Raw genomic sequence first — 22,401 nt, 5'->3', positions numbered from 1 at the left:
TTCAAGTATTAAAATCATAATGTTCAGAGAGGAAAGTTTTAACTTCATCCTTTTAAATGATTGATTCATTGAAACTGAATTTCAATAATATAGCCTAGCTAGCAAGAGGTAATTATAGAGAGACATGAGCCATGCTTGATGATGAACACCTTGAAATTATTGAGATCACTTTTGCTGTCTGATGGTAACTTTCTTAGTAAAAAAAAAAAAATTAAAATAAATAAATAAAGAGAGATTTCAAGGTGCAAGGACAGATGGGATGGTGATTGTCTTGTAGTAAAGGTGCATATGCATTGCCTTCATTATTACTTCTAAGCATACTTTCTTAACTAATTCATTACATGGGGCCAACATTGTATCAGTAAACAATCTCTCTCCCTCTCCATCTATAAATACCACTCTAATCCATTGTTAGTTCCCACACTTAAACAAAGTTACAAAGAGTTAAGAAAGAGAGTTGTAAGGATGGCCTTTAATCTTGCATTCTTGAGCTCAGTCGTCATCATCCTTTCAGCCTTTTCCCCGGTGATAACTGCACTGAGCTCGAATTATTACGATAAGAGCTGTCCTAACGTTGACCAAATCGTTTCAAATGCTGTCAAGAAAGCGGCAGCTAATGACAGAACTGTCCCGGCTGCTCTGCTCAGGATGCATTTCCATGACTGTTTCATAAGGGTACATATGTATATTTTTTCTGTACAAGTTGTTTGACAGTTTAAATGCACTGGTTGAGTTAGCTGAAACTTTTTACCTTGTTTTTGCAGGGTTGTGATGCCTCTGTGTTGTTAAATTCCAAAGGGAGCAACCAAGCAGAGAAAGATGGGCCACCAAATATTTCTTTGCATGCATTTTATGTCATTGACAATGCAAAGAAACAAGTGGAGGCTTCCTGCCCCGGTGTGGTCTCATGTGCTGATATCTTGGCTCTAGCTGCAAGGGATGCTGTTGTGCAAGTAAGCAATAAAAAGTCCTCACAACTGGTTTTAAACAAAGATGACAAGAAAAAGTTCTTGCTGTTTCTGATTGTACTATTAATCTTTGCAGTCTGGAGGTCCAAACTGGGATGTGCCAAAAGGAAGAAAAGATGGAAGAACATCAAAGGCTACTGAAACCAGACAATTGCCAGCTCCAACCTTCAACATATCTCAACTGCAGCAGAGCTTCTCTCAGAGAGGTCTGTCCTTGAATGACCTGGTGGCTCTTTCAGGTAAATTAACTTCAATATCCCAATTGCAATTGCAATTGCTATTTCATATTTTTCATTTATCTCAAGAAGAAATGGAGAGCTTAACTATTGACACATCTGCAGGAGGTCACACTCTAGGGTTCTCTCACTGCTCATCTTTCCAAAACAGAATCCACAACTTCAATGCCACACACGACGTCGATCCTTCACTGCAACCATCCTTTGCAGCAAGCTTAAAGAATACATGTCCCGTCAATAACAGGCCGAAAAACGCTGGCGCCACCATGGATCCTTCTTCAACAACTTTTGATAACGCATACTACAAGTTGATCCTCCAGGGGAAGAGCTTGTTTTCTTCAGACCAAGCTCTGCTTAGTTTTCCAAAGACCAAAAATTTGGTTACTAAGTTTGCTACTTCAAAGGAAGCTTTCTTAGATGCTTTTGTGAATTCTATGATTAAGATGAGTAGCATTACAGGTGGACAAGAGGTCAGGAAAGACTGCAGGATAGTAAATTAATTGAGGGCCTTCAATCTTAGTTGTAGTCAAAATTTAAAACCAGAGAGCTGAAAAATCCATCAAATAAGATGGTTCTCTGTTATTATCTTTCTTTGTTTGAGAGATTTCAGAGAGAAATTGTTTGTCTGCTGTAATTCATAATGTTCGTAAGGATCTTGTTACAACAAAAGCTGTTATAAATACAAAGCTATTATAAATATTGGTTTGAAGGGAAACAATACTTTCTTTTGTGAAACTTGAAATCTGTCTATGTTGACATAACTCTTAATAAAGATGAACAAATGATGTCCTCCATTACAGTGCGCTCAATCAACTGGACTACTGAACTTGCTGCAGCAGAGTTCGAACAGTAACAAGCGGTCTTAATGCAAGTCCGAGTGGCGGCATTACTGCATTCCCACACTGCTAATGCAAAACCGGTATCTCAGCCCATTGACTATCCAGAACAATCTCTGCCAAATGAAGGTTGCCGCTTAGCCTGGATGCCTTGTTGGATGGCATAAATGAAAAGGCATCAAGAAGCTTCACACACTTCAACCCCCATTTGACCATCAAAAACTCAATCAAATGATGTCCACTGCACATTATACATACGAAGTGTTTTCAGAGAGTAACAAAGTAAGAGAGAGTTTGTTTCCAGCGCTATGCGCGTACTACATGTGCACATGTTCTAGAGTTGAAATAACATTAGAAACCAAAGCAGGTGAAAATACCTCCGATTATGGTAAGTTGTTATGAACACTGACCCCGGAGAACTTTGGAGCAGGAATGTAACAGTGGCAAAGAGGTCATCAAACGCTTAACAACACAAACAAGATCCACATTTCAGCTCAAGTTAAGTGATCGAGATGGTAAGAGGGAAAAACGAGAAAAAACAAAAACAAAAAACTAGTACTTAATAATAACCCTACCACTAGCATCATATAACACATCAGCCCCAAGAATAAATTTTGGATGTAAACTGAATGTAGATGCATCCCAAACTCCCCATGTCAATCCCATTACCTGAAAACAGAACTAGATCTCCTAACAAGATAAACAAGGTCATGGTGACACAAAAGGAAGATACAATTAACATCATCTTATTAGGCGATAAGCAAATAGGAAACGGAGTTTAGTCTGTTGATGGAAATTACATTGCACTCAAGTTTATTAAGGTCAAGCACTCGTTTCATGTTGTCCAGCACCTGCAGATGCAAAACAACAATGCCATAAATCGCTAATTATAGCCATTTAAAACAGAGACGTTGCTTGGAGAAGAAATAACAAGTCTGAACTAAGTAACTGAAGTAGCAAAGAAAATGAAGATTCTTTATCAACTTTAAGGGTCAATTGGGACCAAAGCAGGCAGTTCATAGCAAAATTATACTTCTGAATCAAAAAAATCGAAATTCGGCAACGTACCAAAACTCAAATACATTCCTTGATTAAAATGAAAATTATTCCAGTGGGATTTTTAAGCAAAAAGTAACATAAAACATAACATTTCCCAACATATATTCTAACCAATGACCATCATAAAGATAATTGAGCTTTTAAGCAAATAAGAAAGAAGAAACTGATTTAAGATTTGAACAGAAATTTAAAAACAAATTTAATTGAAATTCAATACCTCTAATCTACTCGAGTCATCAGTGAGAGTGACGTCGGCACCAACTTTGGCTGCAACTAAACCTGGCAAGGAAGTTCCAGCACCAAGCTGCAAACTAACCCAGTAATTATTAATAATTAATTAACAAGTAAAGAATAAGATTAAACCCGGATAAGGATAACATGTACATTTTACCACCTCTACCACGCCGGCTCCGGAAAAGCGCAATCTCTGTTGCCAAACATACTCCGCTAGGACCACGCTACAGGGCCACACGAACAGACCATAGTCTTCCTTCATGTTCTCGATTATAGAGATGGAGAAGGCCGGTTCGTCCATTTCATCCCCGAAATGATGACGAGACACCGTCGTCATAAGAGTATCGGCCGTTTCGGTTTCGGCCGAGTCACTGCGTTCCATAGATTCGCTACCTGCGAAAAGTCGTAAGTTCGTAACAGAGGGACGAAGTGAGCTGTGAAGGCAAGTTATGGTCCACTAAGGCCCAATGGGCCGAAGCCAACAAGGCCCAATTAAGATTATCCAAAACCAACATCAATTTTGAAGTCGATCTTTGATAGCGCTTTCTGGAAGCACCCCTAATCTTCATCATCTTCTTCCTCTGCTTCACTGAGTGAACTCGTCAACTCGGAGCTCGCCTAGTTCTCCAATGGCTTTTGCTCACTACCCAGTAACCATTCCTGTCGAAACCACAAAGCACGCAAAGACTTCGATTCTGAAACCACCTTCTTCTTCTGAGTCTCTCTCTCTTTCTCTTCCTCCTCCTCTCAAACCTCGCAATCTCTCCATATTTTCCGGATTCAGACGGCTGGGGCATAATGGTAAATACTTTCACTCTCCATCAGCACAGGCTGAGCCGCAAGAGCCTCAAATCAGTACAGCTGCAGATGCCATTACCCATTTCAAGCATCTGCTTCTGCCCATCGTCGATGGGAACCCATATCTCTCCGAGGGAACAAGACAGGTAATTTTGACCCACATAATTTTCATGACTGCTTCTGTGTGTGATGCATGCAAAAAAGTATGAATTTTTATTTTTCTACAGGCTATAGCTACTGCTGCTGCTTTGGCAAACAAGTATGGAGCTGACATTACGGTTGTGGGTATGTTTACTGATCGACCACTGACCTCTCTGCTTTTACGTTGTTTATGGTGTGGAAATCAAGCACAAGATATAGCCTTTTTCACTGTACAGACCGTTTTTGAATTTTGATACGATATGCCTAGTCTAGAAATATAGGATTTTGTGTTGTTTGCAGTTATCGATGAGAAGGAGAAGGAGTCTCTGCCGCAACATGAAACCCAACTTTCTACTATCCGCTGGCATCTCTCTGAAGGTTTGTGTGCTGTATATATGCTCTTACAATTTTATGTGCAATAGGGAAGGTTTCAACTTTCAATCGATATGTTTTGAAATGTGAGGACTGATTGGAGATGTGAATTAACAAAGGAACGAAAGCGTACACACTATGTTTGCATGTACAGATGTGCCGATTGTGTTTTCCGGGGGTGTTCTTTTGATTGTATGCAGTTTTTCACAATAAGTTAAATGTTTTAATTCTACTGACTAAATCAAAACATGCATAGAGAAGAATGGCAATGGAAAAGGAGCCACATTGTCATATTTCATTAGAAAACCGAAGGGGTGATTTGCTAGTTGATAACTCTGATATTGAATGGGAAGTTTTTGGCAAAAATGGCCAAAGTTTAGCCCCCCCTAATATATCCAATTTTTAGTAAAAGTACAACCTTAGGTGAAAGTTTGATGCTTGAAGGGAGTTCAAGTACTAGAAAAGGGTTGAAGCATCAAAACTTGATTCAAGTTGCATTTTTTCTTAGAAAGAAGTGAATATAAGACTGTATTATTGGGGGCTATGCTAATTTGTCAAAAACTCTTGAATGTAGAAGAGGATCTAGGCATCATGTTTTTATTATTGTGTTGTAAGAATATCATATGCAATTGTTGACAAAATTTACTACTTCAAAGAATAGGGTTTGTGAACATTTTTAAGTATGCTTGTAAAAGAATTGATTGTTGATCTACTTATGATTTGTATATGTTTAGAGCAGCATCTTTAACACTAACGTTACTTGTAACCCCTTCAAAAAATTACTGATAGGTGGGTTCAAAGAATACAAGCTGCTAGAGCGACTTGGGGAAGGGAACAAGCCGACAGCCATCATCGGCGAGGTTGCTGATGACCTGAATTTGGATTTAGTTGTTATAAGCATGGAAGCTATTCATTCCAAGCATGTTGATGCAAACCTGCTTGCAGAGTTCATTCCTTGCCCGGTCATCCTTTTGCCATTGTAACTTTCCATTATAACTTGTAAAGTAATCACTTCAAACTCAAACTCCCTGCCATTTACAAATGCCAGTTTCTTGCGTGTTGGTTCTTTCTTTGACCTTTTATTCTTGTGTTGAGAAGAAAGAAAATCAATATAGAATTGAATTTTTTCGCTGAAGGGTGTTGGGGACCATTCGCATTCATTGGGAATGCTTATTTTGTAGGCACCTTATCATACAAAGATAGAAGACAGCAGCTGAGGTTGATATTTTTCAAATGGTCTTGAGTTAACATTGTTTGAATTGAATTTTAGAGCTTGAGTCATGGGAGGAACAGGTTTATTCAATTCGAATTACAGGCTCTGTCATCGGTTGCTCACGTTTTTGCTCTTGAGAAGTAGAACCATTTACCAAATCAATATACTTAAAACCAGAAAGATTTACAGACTCATCGAAACCTTCATTTTTTTCTTTTCTTTTTTTAGTAAGGTTTTTATTTTGGTCCAAATTTACCACAATTTAGTTCAGCTCTTGATCGAGAACTTATTCCTACCTACGCTGGTGTTAGGGAATTTCAACATGATGGGACTTTTTTTTTGTTTGTTGGTCAGACAAAATGATGGGACTTTGATGTAAAATTAGTGGAAGTTTAGTTTGTTTGACCGACTTATAAAGAATAACGAGATTTAAACACGGAATTTCATGTTTAGGTTTTTTTTAATAGAGGAATTAATTTATAAATGAATGATAGTAGTTAATAGTCGTGATGGCACTGTTTTTTCTTTTTTTGTTTACTCTTTAGATTTCTATTTAGATAAAATTTAAAGTCATAATTTTTTATCTCTAAATCCCAAGGTTTTTTTTCTTTTTCCACCTGAAGTTTTTAGATTTCTTCATTTTTATAAATCCAAAGAAGGTAAGTGATGTATGTCAATTTAAAAATATGGAAAAATATTTTTTCGATGAACTACAAATTTGGGAAGACATTGAAGTAGGATATGTTACCAATTTTGATAGATAAGAGAAATTATAGAATATTATGGAAGTATAGTCACGTAGGATATCTTGTACACGTGTTATAATATATGTGGACGACATGATTTATTTTTTCCCATTTTAGAGAATAGTATCAATAAAGATCCATTTATTTTATAATTTATAACACGTATACAAGATGTACTACGTAACTATACTAATGTAGTATTCTATAGTCACATCTAATCACTCATAACTTGGTCGAAGGCGTTTTAAAAGCATTAATCTCCAATATGAATGAGACACACCGATAGAATATCCATCACATTGTGCATTCGATGATGTGTCCTAATCCTATTGGGTCAAGAAGTTGCCTCCACGTAGAGCCGTAATTAGGCAAGTAATAGTAAAAAATATATTTAAAAAAAATAGAGCAAGTCTAGTAAAAAGTTAAAAGGAGAGTCCTAGTCGTATTTGCATTCCTGATCCTGAATCCCATGTAACTCAGGTGTTGTGTGGATGACCTAAACAAACACAGGAAGGCAAAGCTGCCCCGCGGGTACGCTAGAAGGGGTATTTAAGTAATCTTATACGTATAAAACCTGGGCGTCCAGGAAATCTCACAGCGCAAAGCCCAAAGGCTAAGCAACTACGAGAACAAGAAGAAACACACAAACACACGCCCCAAAGAGAGAGAAAAATCAGAGAGCACTCGCTCGCTCGCTCCTCTTCTTCACCTCTCTCTCTGCTCTCTCCTTCTTCTCTGCGATCCGATCGCCCCCAAATCTTTGGAACCCTAATTTATGCCCTCACATTGCTCTGAAACCCTAATCACTTCTCCATTATCGCTCTAAGTCCGCTGAAATTTTGATCACTCTATCCCCATTTTGCCCCTCCCCTCCTCGTCGATCAACTCGTCGACTCTCTCTCGCGCTCGCTAACCCTAGCTTTTGCTTGTTATGGCCATGATTAACTCCGCGAATAAGAGCAGCAATCCAGAAACGGCGTCGTACCCGGCCGTACAATCGCCGCGTCACGCCGGCGAGAGTGTCAGCAGCCCCACCACCCAATCGCGCCGAGCCGCCAGGGCGGTCTCGTCTCCGTGGACCCAAATCGTGCGGGGAGAATCTGAACCGATCGCGGTCGCTCCTTCGTCACCGTCGACGGCTGTGACTGAGCCAGCTGTCGCTGCTGCGCCTCCTCCTCCCCCTCCTTCTTCTTCTTCGTCTTCTCAGTCTCAGTCTAACTCTGCTCCTCAGTCGAATTCGTCTTCGCCTCCTCCGGCGGAGGAGTCAGTGGGTGAGGGCTCCGAGAACGGCAATGCGGGTAAGAGGCCAGCTTGGAACAAGCCCTCGAATGGGGCCATCGAGGTTGGGCCCGTAATGGGAGCTGTTTCTTGGCCAGCCCTGTCCGAGTCGGCTCGGGCATCGACGAAATTGTCTCCGGAACCACTCAAAGGTGTATCGGAACCACCTTTGTCTGTCTCCGTGTCGCAGGTTTCTTCCTTGAATCTCTCTGATATTGTTTGGTTGCTGAGAAGAACATAAAATGCTATACGATTTAGGCTGATATGCTATTTTTAAGTTGATTTGACTATAATCAAGCAATGCATTATACTTCTCTGCATTTGAATGGTGCTATTTTATAGTGAGCGTGTTCGTTTGTGAGAAAATTTGGGTAATTGCATAAGTGACATTTTTTCTTATTCATTGAGAAAGAAGGAAAGTAAGTGGAAAGTATATCTTGAATTACTGGTTCTGATCGTTTGAGGCATTGAAAAATTATATTTTTAAAGCAAATTTGATTAACCTTAATGGGGGTATTGTATTTGGTTTTTGTACTATAGTTTATGTTCCCTATATCAGTTAATTAGGTTATTTCTATGTGCATATGTACATTCATATTCCTTGATGTGTGTGGTATAGGGGACTGGAACCACACCTACCTCATCACCGAAACAAGTGAATTCGTCTTCAACTCCAAACCATACTGGACCTGCGCGCCAGAGATCTATGAAACGAAATAATGCAAGTGCCTCCTCTAATGGAGGTCTTCCCCAGCACCAATCCTCAGCTGGTCAAGGTGTTGAAACGGTTCCAAATAACCCTTCTCCTAAGGAGCATACACATAGGAGTGCAATCGGCTCACAATCTCACAGCAATAATGATCATCCACAGCAGCGTAACTCCTTCAGGAACCGAAATGGCGGTTCACATCCTCGTGGAGATGGTTCTCACCATCACAACTATAGGCGGGATCAGGACCGCGGCGGCCAAGATTGGAACACTCATCGAAATTTTAACAATAGAGACAACCACATGCATCCTCAAAGGAGTGTCCCTAGGATGATGAGGCCCCACCAAACACCACCACCACCACCTCCTAATGCAGCCCAATTTATCCACCAACCACAGATGAGGGCTTTTGGTGGGCCCATAGGGTTTGGTAAGCACTTAGGCATAATGGAACTTAGATGGTTTTAACAGGCGACTTCATTCTAATATCTTTCTATTTTTCAGAAATGCAACCTCAACTGGTTTATGTTACACATACACCACATGAGCCACTTGGAGTGCCTTTCGTTGCACCAATGCGACATCCCATGGTTTTTCCCGCTCCTGATCCTCAGCTGCATACTAAGATCATTAATCAGATAGAGTATTATTTCAGGTACTCCTTTTCTTATTTGCTTGTTATCATAAGATCAGTGATCGCGATTTTCGCTTTTAAGTCCTTTGAAACTTTAACTGCTGTTGCCCTTCATACTCGTTTATTGCAGTAATGACAATTTAATTAAAGATACATTCTTGAGGCGGAACATGGATGACCAGGGATGGGTTCGTATTAAATTAATAGCAGGCTTCAATAAAGTGAGTTTTTCGGGAAATTTTCTTTTGTGGATTACTTATGGTGTTAGTGATCTGGTCTTCTGTGCATATATACATATATATTTTTTATGTTCTACATTCACTTGTCTCTTAGGTTTTTCAGTTGTTACAATTCTTGGTGATGATTAGGTTATCTTCAACACTGGAATTAGTCAATTAATCACTTCAATTTATGCATTAAAAGAAGTAACTGAATAAATAAATAAAAGTAAATAATGGATAGAAACACATTAAGGAAAATGACTTGTGATTTATACCAAGTATAATAGCATTTTGTTTACTATCATGTGGTGCTGTATGGGATGGTATTATGGCATGTCATGCTCAGGAGAGCCCTTCAGATTCTGTACTTCTGTGATTCTTTTGTTATCTTTTACATCGACATGGGATGATATTTACATGTTCTGAAGAAAGTGATTCTTATGACTTGATTTAGATATATACAAATAGGTATATGAATGCTGATATGTGCCAAAAAGAGTTTGTTTAGCTGGAAAACTTTTAAGGACATCCTGCACTCCTGGTTGTGTTTTTTCCTCATATTCTTTGAAGTGTTGTCAGTCTTCTGGTTAAGGTTTTTGTCCTCTTCTTGCTTGATTTCTCTTTGTATTCTTTGGGTTCCCTAAAGTTCAGTTTGCTTATGCATTGTGAATGCGCAATCTATAAGTGTTTTGAGTTTAGTAGGTCCAAATGTACTACTTTAGGTATTTTATACCTAATGTAGCATTTGTACCCTTTGCTTGTGAATTAAAAGTATTTTGCATTTTGCTTGTTTACTATGAAATTATTGGACATCTTGTCCTTCTGAGGCCAACATACTTTGTCAGATGCATTTACTTAGTGGTGAAGTTACTTATCTTCATTGACATGCCAAAATATTTCCTTATCTTGCTGTATAGGATACTAGGTTTCCAATCCATTTTGATCACTGTGCTTAATCTTTTGCGGTTTACTAATCATGTTTCATTTTCCATAAGACTAATTCTTTTTGTGGGATTTTTGTCCCTGGATTGCATATTATTTCTGTCTTGAGCACAGCCTGTCTTATAGCTGTCTCATAATGTCTAATCTTTTCTTTCAAATTTTAATGGAAAAAAAAAATTGGAGAAGTATTAATTGTGTTTGTTTACTCCAGCTATGCAATAGCATTTATGAGATGGTCAACAGGGTCATTTTGGCATAATACTCCTTGGTCTGTACTTTACTAGTTTGATGCAATACATTTCACGTCTTACTACTCTCTTGTCCCAATTTATCTATGTAAAACTCCCATTGCCTTTCTTTTTGGTGCCTAGACTATACAATCTGTTTTTTTCGTGGCTATCTTTCTACAAAGTTTAGGTAGTATGGGTGAAAATAATGAATCAAAGTTGACAATTACGAACTTCACTAATAAGTATTATGACCTTCAGTGATTTACTTTATGCTCTCTCCTTATACTTTAGTTGTATATCACCTCGTATGAATTGTTTTTTTTCTTTCCCATAGCTATCTTGCTACAGAGTTTTAGGAGTATAAATGGGTAAAAGTAATGAATCAAAGTTAACAATTAAAACCTCAGTAATAAATATTTTGCCCTTTGGTGATTTACTTTAGTCTGTCACCCCCTATACCTTAGTCGTTTGTCTCTTAACAATGAGTAGTCTTTTTCTTTTTGGTAGTATTTTCCTCCCATAAAAGCATGGGTGTTATTGTGCACATAGCTATATAGGTAATTGTTACAGTTTAAGAAAATACAATTTAATCTTGTTTTATGATATACCCATCTGAAAAATATCCTTTTGGTGTTGACTATCATCGGATTCAGATTATATAATTTGTCATCGATACATTTTAATATTATTTAGAAAAAAGTTGTGTCTATCTATGTCATGTGGAGAAATGACACATTGATGGCAAATTTATGCTTTTTTGTTTTTGTTTTTTTGGTGGGGGGAATAATATTGGTCTTATTTTGTGCTTCTGTTTTTTTTTCATCCTTTTCTATTTTAAGTGTTTGTTGGTGACATCAGATGTGCAATTTCCAACATACATAAGCTTTAAACATATTTTGTTACTGAAATGAAACTGTTATCAATGTCTTTGTATATAAACTTTAACAAGGATATGTGTTGCCGATATTGCAGTAAATCTACTCAAAATAGTTTAGAATCAAGTCCTTTACCTTCTGTACCAGTTTGATTTCTTTCTCATCTTTTGTACTGTTGAGCAAACTAAGAGTGAGTGTGCCAGAGATTTCATGGAAGTAGTGAGAATGTCAATTTTTGCGCATCTCTATACTCATAAAATTCGCTGATTCTTTTGCTTTTGTCAGAGATTTCTTTTTTCTTTTTAATATGATCAATTCAGACACAATTTCTGTATCTCCTTTTCAGGTTATGAATTTGACAGACAACATTCAGCTTATACTGGATGCTATGAGAATGTCAACTGTTGTGGAAGTACAGGTAATTCTGGAATCCATAATTTAAGGTCCGATGTAATCATGGAATCAAGAATTTAATGTTACTTGTTGAGTTAGTATTGAATCTCCTTTCTTCTCCAACTTTTCCTTCCCACCCCCCTCTTGCCTCCTATCCCATAATATACAGTTAAAAAGTGTTACTTGTTTGAGTTCTATAGCTATTCTAATAACATGCCAAATCTTGTGATATGTAATGTTTGCCTTGTGTTTAGGGTGATAAAATAAGGAGGCGCAATGATTGGATGAGATGGGTAATGCCAACTGCCCAGCCTCCTAATGCGTCAGGCTCTCAGGCCCTAGGAAAGTCCGGTCAAGATATACTGTCAGCTCAGATCCAAAGTATTGCTCTGGATGAGAAGACTGCTAGCAACATCAATATTGAGAACAGTAGTCAGCCGCAGCCGTCTAGTGGCGAGGGAGCAGGTCAATTTGGTGTTCAAGCAGGTGCCGATCGCTCTATTTCGGCAAGAAATTAGAGTTAAAGAGGGATGTGCACTGACTATGCACACTCTTGGAGAAAAATGAACTGTGGGAAAAGGTGTTTAAAAGACGCGATGGTGAATATCTTGTTTTCTCTTCTTTCTTTTTTTTCTTCTTCTTTTTGAAAATAGTACTGATGCCTTGGCATGATGAAACATGGTTTCTCGCCAGGCAAATAGAAAGAAACTAAAAATGGGGAAAAGAGAACCATCTAGGAACAGAAGAAAAGACTAGTTGGGGAAAAAAAAAAAGCCAAACTTTTGATGACTCGAGCTAGTTGCATGAGTTTATTGGGATTTCTGTACTTTTTTTATGTTTCCTCTTCCTCTCGGTTTAAATTTTATGGTGGCATGGTTGGTGCTTTCTTCTGGGGAATTTTTGCTGTCTTTTCCCCATACTGCCCCTCAGCTGGTTTTTACAATCTTTGGGGTCAGCCAACCTCCAATTTCAAGAGATTATGTGATTTTGAGCGTGATGGAGAGAGGGAGAGAGGGAGGGAGGGATGGATGGATGGATGGATGGTGTTTGGGTGTCTGAGGGGAGAGGGTGGTCTTCGCCGGATTCTGCTGGGCGGTGCTACAGTAAATTCGGCTACTATTGATGGCATGAGGGTCATCTTATATTATTTTCTCACTTTTAATATAATATTTAGAATTAAATTGACATATATGTATACCTTCTATCATCTTCACCATTTGAGGATTTACGGCATAAATGGTTCCTGGTGGAACGAACTGATGTATCCAGGTCGGAACTGGATGTGGTTGGTACTTCATGTTGATTGCACTTTGGAACTTTACCTGCTCAGAATCATTGGATTAAGCTTTTGTTTGATATTTTAATTAACTGTAGCGGATCATATTTATTTATTCTATTATTTTCTAATCTGTTTTTTTTTATTTTTTTTATTTCAGTTTCTCCATATTTTAAAAAGTTTTTTGTGTCCCTTGTTGGAACAAAATTTCCAAAGGTTCTCACGTTATATTTATTAGTTTGAGTCTCACTAGTTTTTTGTCAAACTACATATGTTTTTGCATAATGTATGTAAATAAATCACAAATCAATTTTCTGCACGTAAACGTGTACAATACGAAAAGGAAAAAAAATTGAAAAAAAAAAGATTTTTCTTCGTAGAATGTGTTCTTTTGTGAATGTTCTTTTGTTTGTAGTTTGTGCAAAATGGGGTATGACAAAGGAAGGCTTGGAGTTAACTCTTTTAAAGATTGTTGTCATCTTGGTTGGGCCATATCTAAGTAGTTTTTTTTGTACAACTACAACAAAGTGACAAATGGTTCATGCCTCACCCAATAAGAAAAAAAAAGAGCTTGTCAATGTCATGGTGGATAAAAGCCGATGATCTTGGATTTTCCTCCCAAACTGAAGTACTGGAAACATTTTGGAGGTAAAGTTAAGCAAATCATATCATGTGAAGAGAGTTGTTTGCATTTCATGATATCATTTTGTATTTGGATGGATCCACCACTCTTTTCCCACTAATATTAGCTCGACATCAAATAATATACCTCATATAAGGTGAGAGGATGCGTAATCGAGTAGTTATTAATCTAATGATAGTTTTTTTCCTAATATTAAAATAATTCTCGAGTTAGAATTTGTTCTCCTCCGTTGATTTTGGAAGAAGAAAAAAACCCTGATTACAATCACGCATCTCATGCTTGCCATAATTAGTCAGTTTTGGTGCATGGATATTACTCAGTTTTATTAACTTTTCTGGGTCATGGCATCTCCGCTTGTCCTAATTAGTCATCTCATCTCCAGCCCATTTGAATAAAAACCAAAACCAAAAAAGGCAAAGAAACCAGTCATCTGTCTGCCCCAAGTGTGCTCTTTTGCCCCCACAACACGTGTACCTACCTACAAACAAAGCTATATAATATGGTAACATCTTATATAAATATATGTATTAGTTTGTTTAGCAGATGACATCTTGGTTGGGGGATTTTGGGCAAATGGCCATACTTTATTTCCCCCCCCCAACCTCCAACCATTTTAGGTGTCAAATTTAGACATTCTGATTGAGCTTGTGGTATTTTCTTTTGCATAAATGGTTATAAAGTCCAGAGGCTCCTCCAAGCACATCCCAAACACACAGAAAAAACGCAAGAACAAGAAGAGTGCAACGGTTATCATGGATTTGGTTGCCTAGAATAGAACCTCATTCACAACTTCAAGTGGCCAAAAAGAAACCCATAAAGCAGAAAAAGGAGCTCAAAGAGCAATAAGTGTTTTTAGTGCCACCATACCTACAGATTTGCCTTGAAATTTGAGCCTACTGGATTTTAAACAGCATTATCCCAAAATCCAAAGGTTAAAAGACTGCTCCTCTGTTACCACCCCATGGCTTTTAGACTGAGCAAAACAGACAAATCAATCACATTGGGTATTAAAAATAATATCAGAATATCAGAACCTTGCTTGAATTTGTTTGTTTATTCATTTAAATTTTCTGGGTTTCTCTGGTAACTCAGTTATGGAAAGCCATTTAGCCTCAATCAAATCAAACCCCATCCCATCAATATAGACAGCAACAAGGTGTCCTCCTTTTTTATTGCTTTGTCTGTATAAATAAACCATAAAAGAAAGTTTCTTATTATTGTTTGCATATGCAGCAAGCAGCAAACAGCAAACAGTAACTAGTAATGGTACAATACCATGCATATTTCTAGGCCATTAGAAAAGAAAAAGAAAAACTGACACGTAATAGGTTGAACTTGAATGTGATAAAAGGGTTTCTTCCTTTTCTTTATAATTTCATTTTAAATTTAAGGCTTAAGTGTAGCAATGAGTCCTGAATTATATTCAGAGTTACATTTTAATCACTTAATTTCAAAAATATTTATAAAGGTCACCTAATTAGGCGTTGTTGCACTACTAGCCTTTTCTGGCAAATCTGTCTATTTTTCCAATGATGCAATATGACAAAAAATTTAATAGAATTTGACAAAAAAACCAATTATGCAACACAATGTCTAATTAGGTGGCATTTATAACTATTTCTGGAGTTCTCAGCTGGTTCAGTGTGGAGAGAGAGAGAGAGAGAGAAGCATAAAGGGTGTGAAAGAGTTTGGGACAGAGCAATACTGTGGTGACAGATGGCTATAGCTCCAGGACTAGACTCTGTTTGCAATATTTTGATCAATCTCTCAAATCCCTGACCAACTTCCCATGCTTTCCCTTGACAACACAAGTAAATGGTTAACAAATTTACTGTTTCTAAGTTGGTTGGTTGGAAAAATAAATTTAAAAAAGCTAAAATCTTCAAGAACTGGTCAACAGTGTATGGTCCTACGGTTGTCTTGTGTCAAATTCACAGTGCCAAAATTTCATCGTACGTAATGAGCCAACTGTCAATGTACGGCACTTGTAAATGAGAAAAAATAATACTATTTTTCCATGTAAAAGAACACTGCAAATCCAAAGAAATCACATCCCATTAAAGTATAAGTATTTTTTTAATATATTCCTATGCAAGGCCAAATGCAGCACTGCATTCCTGGCTGGCATTCAAGGATGGTCTACAATATGATTAGTGATTTTCCACACTTCTTTTGTAGCCTCTTTATATAGGTTGAGACTTGAAATTGGGGATTACAATTTCATATTCGTTTTCATTTCCGTATTTGTCCTAATTAAGAATTTATGAGAAATTTTTTGGTCAATTCAGAAATCCGCCCCTCGATGTTTGCATAGAGGAACGCCAAAATTGCTAACACAAATTATATTGCTTAGCTTATTCACCAAGAAATCATAATGTAATTATAAAGAGAACGTACACACATGATCATGTTCATTTCATTTCCTTTCCTGATTTAAGCAAAGTTTGCAACATAAAATAAAAACCAGAAACACTATTGACCTGGTGAGACACACACAGACAAACAGAACTACTGGCCAAAATAATGATTGCGGAGGAGATAAATTCTCCTTTCTCCAATTGAAGTGAGTCGGGCTTCGGGAGGAAAAGGGAACCAAGCAAGCCCACCTGCAGGTGCAGGAAATTGTCCCATGAATAATACAGGTGTGTAAATCCGGTAGGTGGTTTCGACTAAAATATATATATATATATATATATCTGTTAAGTGGTTACCCTTTTTGAATGAAATGAAAATGGTAACAAGTGAGATAGTGTGACTGATTTAATGAGAGAGAGAGAGAGAGAGAGGAGGCAGAAGCTGCCATGCTTCCTTGGAGTTGGTGGCTGTGGTGCAAATCAAGGTATTAAATATTAAACATTAAATAAATTGATCTACATAGAAATAAAATATTATTTGCCAAATCAAAAAGTACATAAAATATCTATCAAACTGTCAACTGCGTAGCTCAGTATGAGTTTGACCACGAATTGCCCTTTCACTTTCATGTTGCTGCTGCTGCCACCAGAAGTCTGTTGGGGCCATATGTAACGTTTTCCATGTATGATAGAATCATATTTGCCAATAGTAACTCATTGTATAATATAATGCAAAATCCGAAAATTTAAACTCTTTTGCAACAAAAGATCAAAACTTTTTTCAATCTAAGGGTTTAGGTTAGATGAAAGCAGAATTTTCATGACAGTAGAGCCAAGATCATTTTCCCTTCAAAATACACTTGCCAAGATGACATTTTTGACTTGATTATAAGCTGAGGAGGCTGAAGTTTGTCTCTCCTTGGGAGAGCCTTAACCAATTTAAAAAGAGAAAATGAGAAAGAAATGGCCTCATTGCAGATACCCACACACACACAAAAAACTATATGTCCTTCCCAATAACAAGAGCTCCATGGCTGCAGCCTATTTTAGACATTACCAAATACCAATTGAGTCATTCTTGACCAAAAAAGAAAAAAGACATAAACAATTGAGTCATTCCCATATACAGTGCCAAAAAGTACCAATCCCTCTCTCATTCATCTCTTCTCTGAAAACACATCTCCCTCTCTCTCTCTCTCTTCAATGTTGTCATCAACATCAACTGGTAGAGGTAGTAGTGACCAAACCAACTACAACACAACCAGCAACAACAGTACTAATACCCCAAAGAGAGCAGCTTCTTCATCCACCAATTCATCTTGGTCCTCATCATCCCCTTCCCCTTTTTCACACCAACCCTTTTCCCTCCAAACCCCCCAGAGAACCATGGAAGAGGTTTGGAAAGACATCAATCTTGCCTCTCTCTCTGAGACCACCCCAAACAGGAGATCATCACTCCTTCACCACATTAATCTCCCTCATGGAACCCACGACCCAAACTTCAGAAATCTTCAAGACTTCCTTGCTAGACCCTTTTCCCACAATGAACCTCCAGTCAGCTTGGTCTCCACACCCACTGAACAGGCCACTCTCAACAGCCCTGCCTCTCCTCCTCTGCCTCCACCAGGCCCTCCCCCTGTTCTCAGCTTGACCAATTCTGGCTCTGATCACTTTCAGCTTTTCTATGTCTCTGACCCTCTTATTAGGCCTCCCTCCTCTGAGTTTCATCCTCATCACCGTCAGTCTAACCCCAACAACATTTCTAGTAGTGTTTCTAATTCTTTCAGTGCTTCCCCATTTGAGAGCTTGGCTGCTTCCTCTTCTGGCTTGCCTTCTTTTGGGAAGAGAGCATTCCCTGACTCTGATCACAGCAACTCGGGAGGAGATCGAAGACATAATCGCATGATCAAGAACAGAGAATCTGCTGCTCGATCTAGAGCCAGGAAGCAGGAATGTATCTGTCTAATAATCCCAATTTGTTATTCATATAAACTTTATATCTGTTCCTTATTTTTTTAGTCTTGCTTTTTTTGTGTTTTGGACTGTCTTTTGCTTTTTATGTTTTTATGATTTCTGGTTGGTACCAACAGGCTTACACAAATGAGTTGGAGCTAGAAGTTGCACATTTGATGGAAGAAAATACAAGACTCAAAAGGCAGCAAGAACAGGTAGGAAAGCAGTCTTAGTTTGTACTTATTATCAGCAAAACTACTGCTTCCAAAAAAAGTTAATTTCTTCTGTGTGTTTTTTTTTTTTTTTTTTTTTTTTTTGACTTGGACTTTTTTATATATATATGCAGTTATGTTTTGCAGCAGCTTCTCAACAACCCAAAAAGCACAATCTTCATCGATCCTCAACAGCTCCATTTTGAAAACCTCAGGGCATTGCTCTTTTTTTTTTCTTTTTTTTTCTTTTTTTTTTTCCAAGGTCCTCCTTTTGATTTTGAGTTATAAGAGCCGGACCAATGGGTGCTTCAATATTTTGTGGTAATATTTAGGTTGTGAAATGAATGTATCTTTTTCTACAAGTAGAGGTTTTAGGCTTTAGAATATTATAACAATGACTTTCAAATCTCAATGTATGTATGCAGAAAAAGAAGAAAGAAAAAATTCCCAACAAGAAGGAACTTAATTTTGGTGGGTCTTGTTTATTTTGTTCGTATTCATCTCTTTTTCGCTTTCGTTGACATTAAATTCTTTCCCCCTCATGTTCTTGAAACCAATTTTCCATTTTCATGGAAAAAAACCCCCCTATGGTGAACTGTTTGAAGGGTAAGTGGGAATCATAGCAAGGACAATTTATAGGATGCCAAGAACATGTATAGAGTTGAATAACTTTTCACCTGGCCAATTGCTTTCTGCATTTTCTTATCTCTTATCCCAAGCCTTTAGTCAGCCCATGGAGAATGGGCGTGGTCACATGCAGAAGCTCTACTTTTTCTTTGCTATGGCAGGCAGCCATTAATGTACTATGTTGTCGGCTGTAAGGGCATATCTTGGTCATGGAGATGATTACTTGCCATGCCCCTATAGGACGCTCTAAAAGAAGCAATCATGATAACATGGGGAAAAGTTACTGACCCTTAATTGCAACTTAGCAAGTTAATCAAGTGATTATGCCTGCGATTAACTTTTGGAAAGTGGGAAGTTTTTGTTTTTTAGCCTTTGTTAATCATGTTTTGGACTGATGTGGAGATTGCTGTCGGCGGGTCAGGACAAAGGTAAATACAGACCCAGTTTTTTATCATCTCCTCTCCTCCTTGCAAGACACGCGTCAGATTAGGAGTTCCAAGTTCTATTTATGGTTTGAGAAGGTTTCTAGTTCCAAATAGGGATGGGGGGGGAAAACAGTGGATGCAGTGTAAACAATTGACAAGTATTTTGTCTATGAAACATGGTAGGGCAAGTATTATGCCCATCATAAAGTTCTCTTTTAATTGTGTTAGTAACATTGATGTTTATTTAAATTGATTTTTTTTTCATTTTAAAAATCATATTCTTTTATTTTTATTGTATTTAATTATTTTAAAATATTAAAATGACTAATTTGTCCTTATATTTTAATGCCGAATTGAATTAAATGTCAATATTTATATGGCAGGGAGAAATTGGCGATAAAAATTAGTTTGTGCACTTAATTTTCTCCAAAAAAAAATAAAAATTTAGGGTGCAAGTTGAAAGTAGTGTACAAGTTCAGAGAGTAAATCAACAGTTTAACTCTTAAATTTATAGGACTGGTGTTTATCTATCAAGGCATCAGCGGTGCCGAGTTTGATTCTCTCTTTTTTTTTTTTTTTTTTGGACGAAAGAGTTTGATTCTCAGTTTGGTTTTGATTCTCAGTTTGGTAGATTCTCGTTAAGCACTTGTTTGTTTGTTTGCAAGGTGTGGAGTGAGGCTCCACCTATATTTTTGTCTCCCCACTTCTTTCTTTGTTGGTTTGCAAGATGTAAAGTGTGATTGAACCTCCTTGTCTGTTTGCGTCTTTGTCTAAAGATATATTCATGGTATTTGGGGTAGTCTAAATAAAGAGGCAAGTTTGGTCTCTCGTCCATAGTCAATGAAACTAGTTTGTGAGTATTAATATACAAACAACAGAGAAAACTCAAAGAAGAAATAGGGTCTGAAAACACTCTTTATACAAAAAGCTTGAGCAGTACATATGGATTTCCAATATTATCATGTTTGTGCTACAATTTAACATCAAATCCGTTGTCGTCCAGCGGTTAGGATATCTGGCTTTCACCCAGGAGACCCGGGTTCGATTCCCGGCAACGGAACATTTTGCTTTTTAAGCACTCAGTTCATCTGGGCCTCTTATTGGGCCGCACCCATCAGTTTGGTTATGGAAATTTAGACCAACCCAATGTAATGGGCTTGGCTTGCCCTCATTCAAATGTTCACTGTTTTATTTTTGAAATTTTCTTTCCAAATGCAAGTAAATTAAATTAAATTAAATTAAAGCAAGAAATGTTGTCTGTTTGATTCAAAAGACGCAAGCTTGAGTTGGAGCTGTTGATAGAGTCTCCTTGATTGTTTTTAAAACATTTACACATCCACTCAATGTTCCTGTGGTTTGCCATTGCCATGCAAATTTAAAACTATCAGCAAACATCAAGTGGAATTCACAACTTAGAACCCAGATATATGAAAAGAAGAAAAATACAACATCATCTCCTCAGTCAGCAACTCCACCACCTGAGACTTGTTCCCTCCCACCGGAAACCGGCACAGCGGGCAGGTGGTCCGGCATGCGTCGAACCACTTATCAACACACACCTTGTGAAACTCATGCAGGCAAGGGAGACTTCTCACGTCCTCACCCTCCACCAATCTTGACAAACACACACAACAAACCTCCTCCTCAACTATCTTCCCACCCTCTGATTCAATCACCTCATAGCAACATGGGGCTGCCTTAAAACTTGTCTGCCCTAAAAGCGGACTGAAGAAATTGTAGATGAAGGAGGCTGCCCTATTCAGAACCATTTGGGTTTGTCAATAAAGGATTAGATTAGCATTTGAACAAGGTGAGTTTATAGTTGGAGAAAACAGAATGTGGTCAGCCGTTTTGCGTGGGTTGGAAGGGTTGATATGTTAAGGAACAATTTCTCAAAGGAACAACGCAAGGCAGTTACACCTAAAGAGAGTGTTACTCTTGACCTTTCTTAATTTAATTAATCACAGAGGTAGATTATTCTAAAACCTAAATACTTTGGTTTTCTTGCTTCCCTATGTTGCTTCATTTTCTACTTATAACAAATGATACCTTAAAAAATTAAGGTAATCAGTGTTGACGGCAAATAATTAGCATTTTTATCTTGGCATAATTGGATCTATCATTCAAATTTCTCTTCTTTTTCTTTCTTTTTTTTCTTTTTTTCTTTCTTTTTTTCTGGTGAGCCAAAGGATTTATGGCAGAGGGTAACATTGCGATGTAAACTTGCAACCGAAAAAATGTCTGGGTCAAGCAAACTGCTTGCTTGTCAAGTCGGGAGGTAAATTGATGTCTCATACCAGACTACTTGGTCAAGTGGTAACCTTTGAAGACCACAATGAATTGGATGACATGCTTAAATACAGACGAGATGCCTCCAACTTCAAACAATAATTCCAGAAAATCACAGTATCTCTTCCAACAGAAACTAACAGTAATTCCAGGGCTAATTAGAATTTGGACTAGTTGCTTATGTATCCTTGCAAAATGTAAGGTGTCTCAAGGCTTGGATTTCTAACCGCGCGATGGTACGGATGGTTTAAAGGGTAAGGTAGAGCTACTCTGTCATGTAGGTCAAGGAGAGCTACTTATAAGATTTATATATGCATGCACATAAATAGGTCTCAAGTCTTTATCATTCTAATTAATGGATTTTCATCCAACGGCTTAAAACAAGCTGTGTTTTGACACAAACATATTAGAACCAGGAGAGACTCCGAGGAAGAATAACATAACCGCGAGGGCAGGGAACCTAGGCACCCAAACATAGCACAGGCAAATGCGAGCCTGTGAATGCTCAACCAAAAGCAAAAGCCATTAAAAAAGCATTTTAGACAACGGACAACCCTAACCTTTCAACACAAGCTAATAACAGGAAAAAAAAAAACAGCAGCAGCCATGGAAATGAAAAATGAATTTATTCAACCAAACAATAAAATTAATGAAAGCTCTTAGTATAATTTTTCATCTTGGAAAAAATCTCAAAGAACATCCCTAGCAGAATTCCTCTCAGATCATAAAGCACAGAA

The 22,401-nt window shown here is 37.8% G+C and overlaps 5 protein-coding genes and 1 non-coding gene across 10 annotated transcripts; 5 read left to right on the top strand and 1 right to left on the bottom strand.

Moving 5' to 3' along the window:
• The first annotated feature begins 458 nt into the window (after positions 1-458).
• Positions 459-1,907, top strand: LOC117635030 (peroxidase 64). The gene is made up of 4 exons (XM_034369355.1): positions 459-675; positions 765-953; positions 1,045-1,207; positions 1,310-1,907. Exons 1-4 carry the CDS (start codon positions 466-468, stop codon positions 1,702-1,704), a joined length of 957 nt encoding a protein of 318 aa, XP_034225246.1. The 5' UTR covers positions 459-465; the 3' UTR covers positions 1,705-1,907.
• LOC117635031 (methyltransferase-like protein 23) lies at positions 1,814-3,745 on the bottom strand. 4 transcript variants are annotated; one of them, XM_034369359.1, is made up of 6 exons: positions 3,494-3,745; positions 3,317-3,403; positions 2,841-2,891; positions 2,616-2,709; positions 2,418-2,502; positions 1,814-2,281 (listed from the first exon to the last, which is right to left on the bottom strand). In XM_034369359.1, exons 1-6 carry the CDS (start codon positions 3,713-3,715, stop codon positions 2,110-2,112), a joined length of 711 nt encoding a protein of 236 aa, XP_034225250.1. In that variant the 5' UTR covers positions 3,716-3,745; the 3' UTR covers positions 1,814-2,109. The 4 variants fall into 4 exon arrangements, with proteins under 4 accessions (XP_034225250.1, XP_034225248.1, XP_034225247.1 ...); XM_034369357.1 differs by having other exon boundaries at positions 2,616-2,721; positions 3,494-3,734; XM_034369356.1 differs by having other exon boundaries at positions 2,616-2,721; positions 3,491-3,732.
• A 113-nt stretch (positions 3,746-3,858) lies between these two features.
• LOC117635029 lies at positions 3,859-5,779 on the top strand. The gene is made up of 4 exons (XM_034369354.1): positions 3,859-4,277; positions 4,359-4,416; positions 4,573-4,650; positions 5,434-5,779. Exons 1-4 carry the CDS (start codon positions 3,963-3,965, stop codon positions 5,625-5,627), a joined length of 645 nt encoding a protein of 214 aa, XP_034225245.1. The 5' UTR covers positions 3,859-3,962; the 3' UTR covers positions 5,628-5,779.
• Positions 5,780-7,158: 1,379 nt separating this feature from the next.
• On the top strand, positions 7,159-13,266 carry LOC117634274 (la-related protein 1C). The gene is made up of 6 exons (XM_034368306.1): positions 7,159-8,071; positions 8,501-9,020; positions 9,095-9,245; positions 9,355-9,445; positions 11,839-11,910; positions 12,140-13,266. Exons 1-6 carry the CDS (start codon positions 7,535-7,537, stop codon positions 12,401-12,403), a joined length of 1,635 nt encoding a protein of 544 aa, XP_034224197.1. The 5' UTR covers positions 7,159-7,534; the 3' UTR covers positions 12,404-13,266.
• A 4,009-nt stretch (positions 13,267-17,275) lies between these two features.
• LOC117635178 (protein FD) lies at positions 17,276-18,636 on the top strand. 2 transcript variants are annotated; one of them, XM_034369528.1, is made up of 3 exons: positions 17,276-18,108; positions 18,249-18,326; positions 18,471-18,636. In XM_034369528.1, the coding sequence occupies exons 1-3, from the start codon at positions 17,362-17,364 to the stop codon at positions 18,609-18,611; spliced, it is 966 nt and encodes a 321-aa protein (XP_034225419.1). In that variant the 5' UTR covers positions 17,276-17,361; the 3' UTR covers positions 18,612-18,636. The 2 variants fall into 2 exon arrangements, with proteins under 2 accessions (XP_034225419.1, XP_034225420.1); XM_034369529.1 differs by having other exon boundaries at positions 18,458-18,583.
• Positions 18,637-20,363: 1,727 nt separating this feature from the next.
• TRNAE-UUC lies at positions 20,364-20,435 on the top strand. Its single transcript has one exon. It is a non-coding gene; the product is annotated as a tRNA-Glu (tRNA).
• Positions 20,436-22,401: the final 1,966 nt, after the last annotated feature.

This window comes from Prunus dulcis, chromosome 7, assembly GCF_902201215.1.
Source record: "Prunus dulcis chromosome 7, ALMONDv2, whole genome shotgun sequence".
In the NCBI taxonomy this organism is placed as follows: Eukaryota; Viridiplantae; Streptophyta; class Magnoliopsida; order Rosales; family Rosaceae; genus Prunus; species Prunus dulcis.
This window is presented reverse-complemented; position numbering and strand designations above follow the sequence as displayed.

Excerpts from the sequence above, each read along its gene's own strand:
- LOC117635031 (XM_034369356.1), bottom strand. The coding sequence starts at position 3,715 with ATGGAACGCAGTGACTCGGCCGAAACCGAAACGGCCGATACTCTTATG. Across the intron at positions 2,892-3,316 it reads ATGACTCGAGTAGATTAGAG|GTGCTGGACAACATGAAACG; the intron begins GTATTGAATTTC and ends TTGCATCTGCAG. Across the intron at positions 2,503-2,615 it reads TGTGTTATATGATGCTAGTG|CGTTTGATGACCTCTTTGCC; the intron begins GTAGGGTTATTA and ends TGTGTTGTTAAG.
- LOC117635178 (XM_034369528.1), top strand. The coding sequence starts at position 17,362 with ATGTTGTCATCAACATCAACTGGTAGAGGTAGTAGTGACCAAACCAAC. Across the intron at positions 18,109-18,248 it reads GATCTAGAGCCAGGAAGCAG|GCTTACACAAATGAGTTGGA; the intron begins GAATGTATCTGT and ends TGGTACCAACAG. Across the intron at positions 18,327-18,470 it reads TCAAAAGGCAGCAAGAACAG|CAGCTTCTCAACAACCCAAA; the intron begins GTAGGAAAGCAG and ends TATGTTTTGCAG.
- LOC117635030 (XM_034369355.1), top strand. The coding sequence starts at position 466 with ATGGCCTTTAATCTTGCATTCTTGAGCTCAGTCGTCATCATCCTTTCA. Across the intron at positions 954-1,044 it reads CAAGGGATGCTGTTGTGCAA|TCTGGAGGTCCAAACTGGGA; the intron begins GTAAGCAATAAA and ends TAATCTTTGCAG. Across the intron at positions 1,208-1,309 it reads TGACCTGGTGGCTCTTTCAG|GAGGTCACACTCTAGGGTTC; the intron begins GTAAATTAACTT and ends ACACATCTGCAG.
- LOC117634274 (XM_034368306.1), top strand. The coding sequence starts at position 7,535 with ATGGCCATGATTAACTCCGCGAATAAGAGCAGCAATCCAGAAACGGCG. Across the intron at positions 9,021-9,094 it reads TGGTGGGCCCATAGGGTTTG|AAATGCAACCTCAACTGGTT; the intron begins GTAAGCACTTAG and ends TCTATTTTTCAG. Across the intron at positions 9,446-11,838 it reads TAATAGCAGGCTTCAATAAA|GTTATGAATTTGACAGACAA; the intron begins GTGAGTTTTTCG and ends TCTCCTTTTCAG.
- LOC117635029 (XM_034369354.1), top strand. The coding sequence starts at position 3,963 with ATGGCTTTTGCTCACTACCCAGTAACCATTCCTGTCGAAACCACAAAG. Across the intron at positions 4,278-4,358 it reads TCTCCGAGGGAACAAGACAG|GCTATAGCTACTGCTGCTGC; the intron begins GTAATTTTGACC and ends ATTTTTCTACAG. Across the intron at positions 4,417-4,572 it reads AGCTGACATTACGGTTGTGG|TTATCGATGAGAAGGAGAAG; the intron begins GTATGTTTACTG and ends TGTTGTTTGCAG.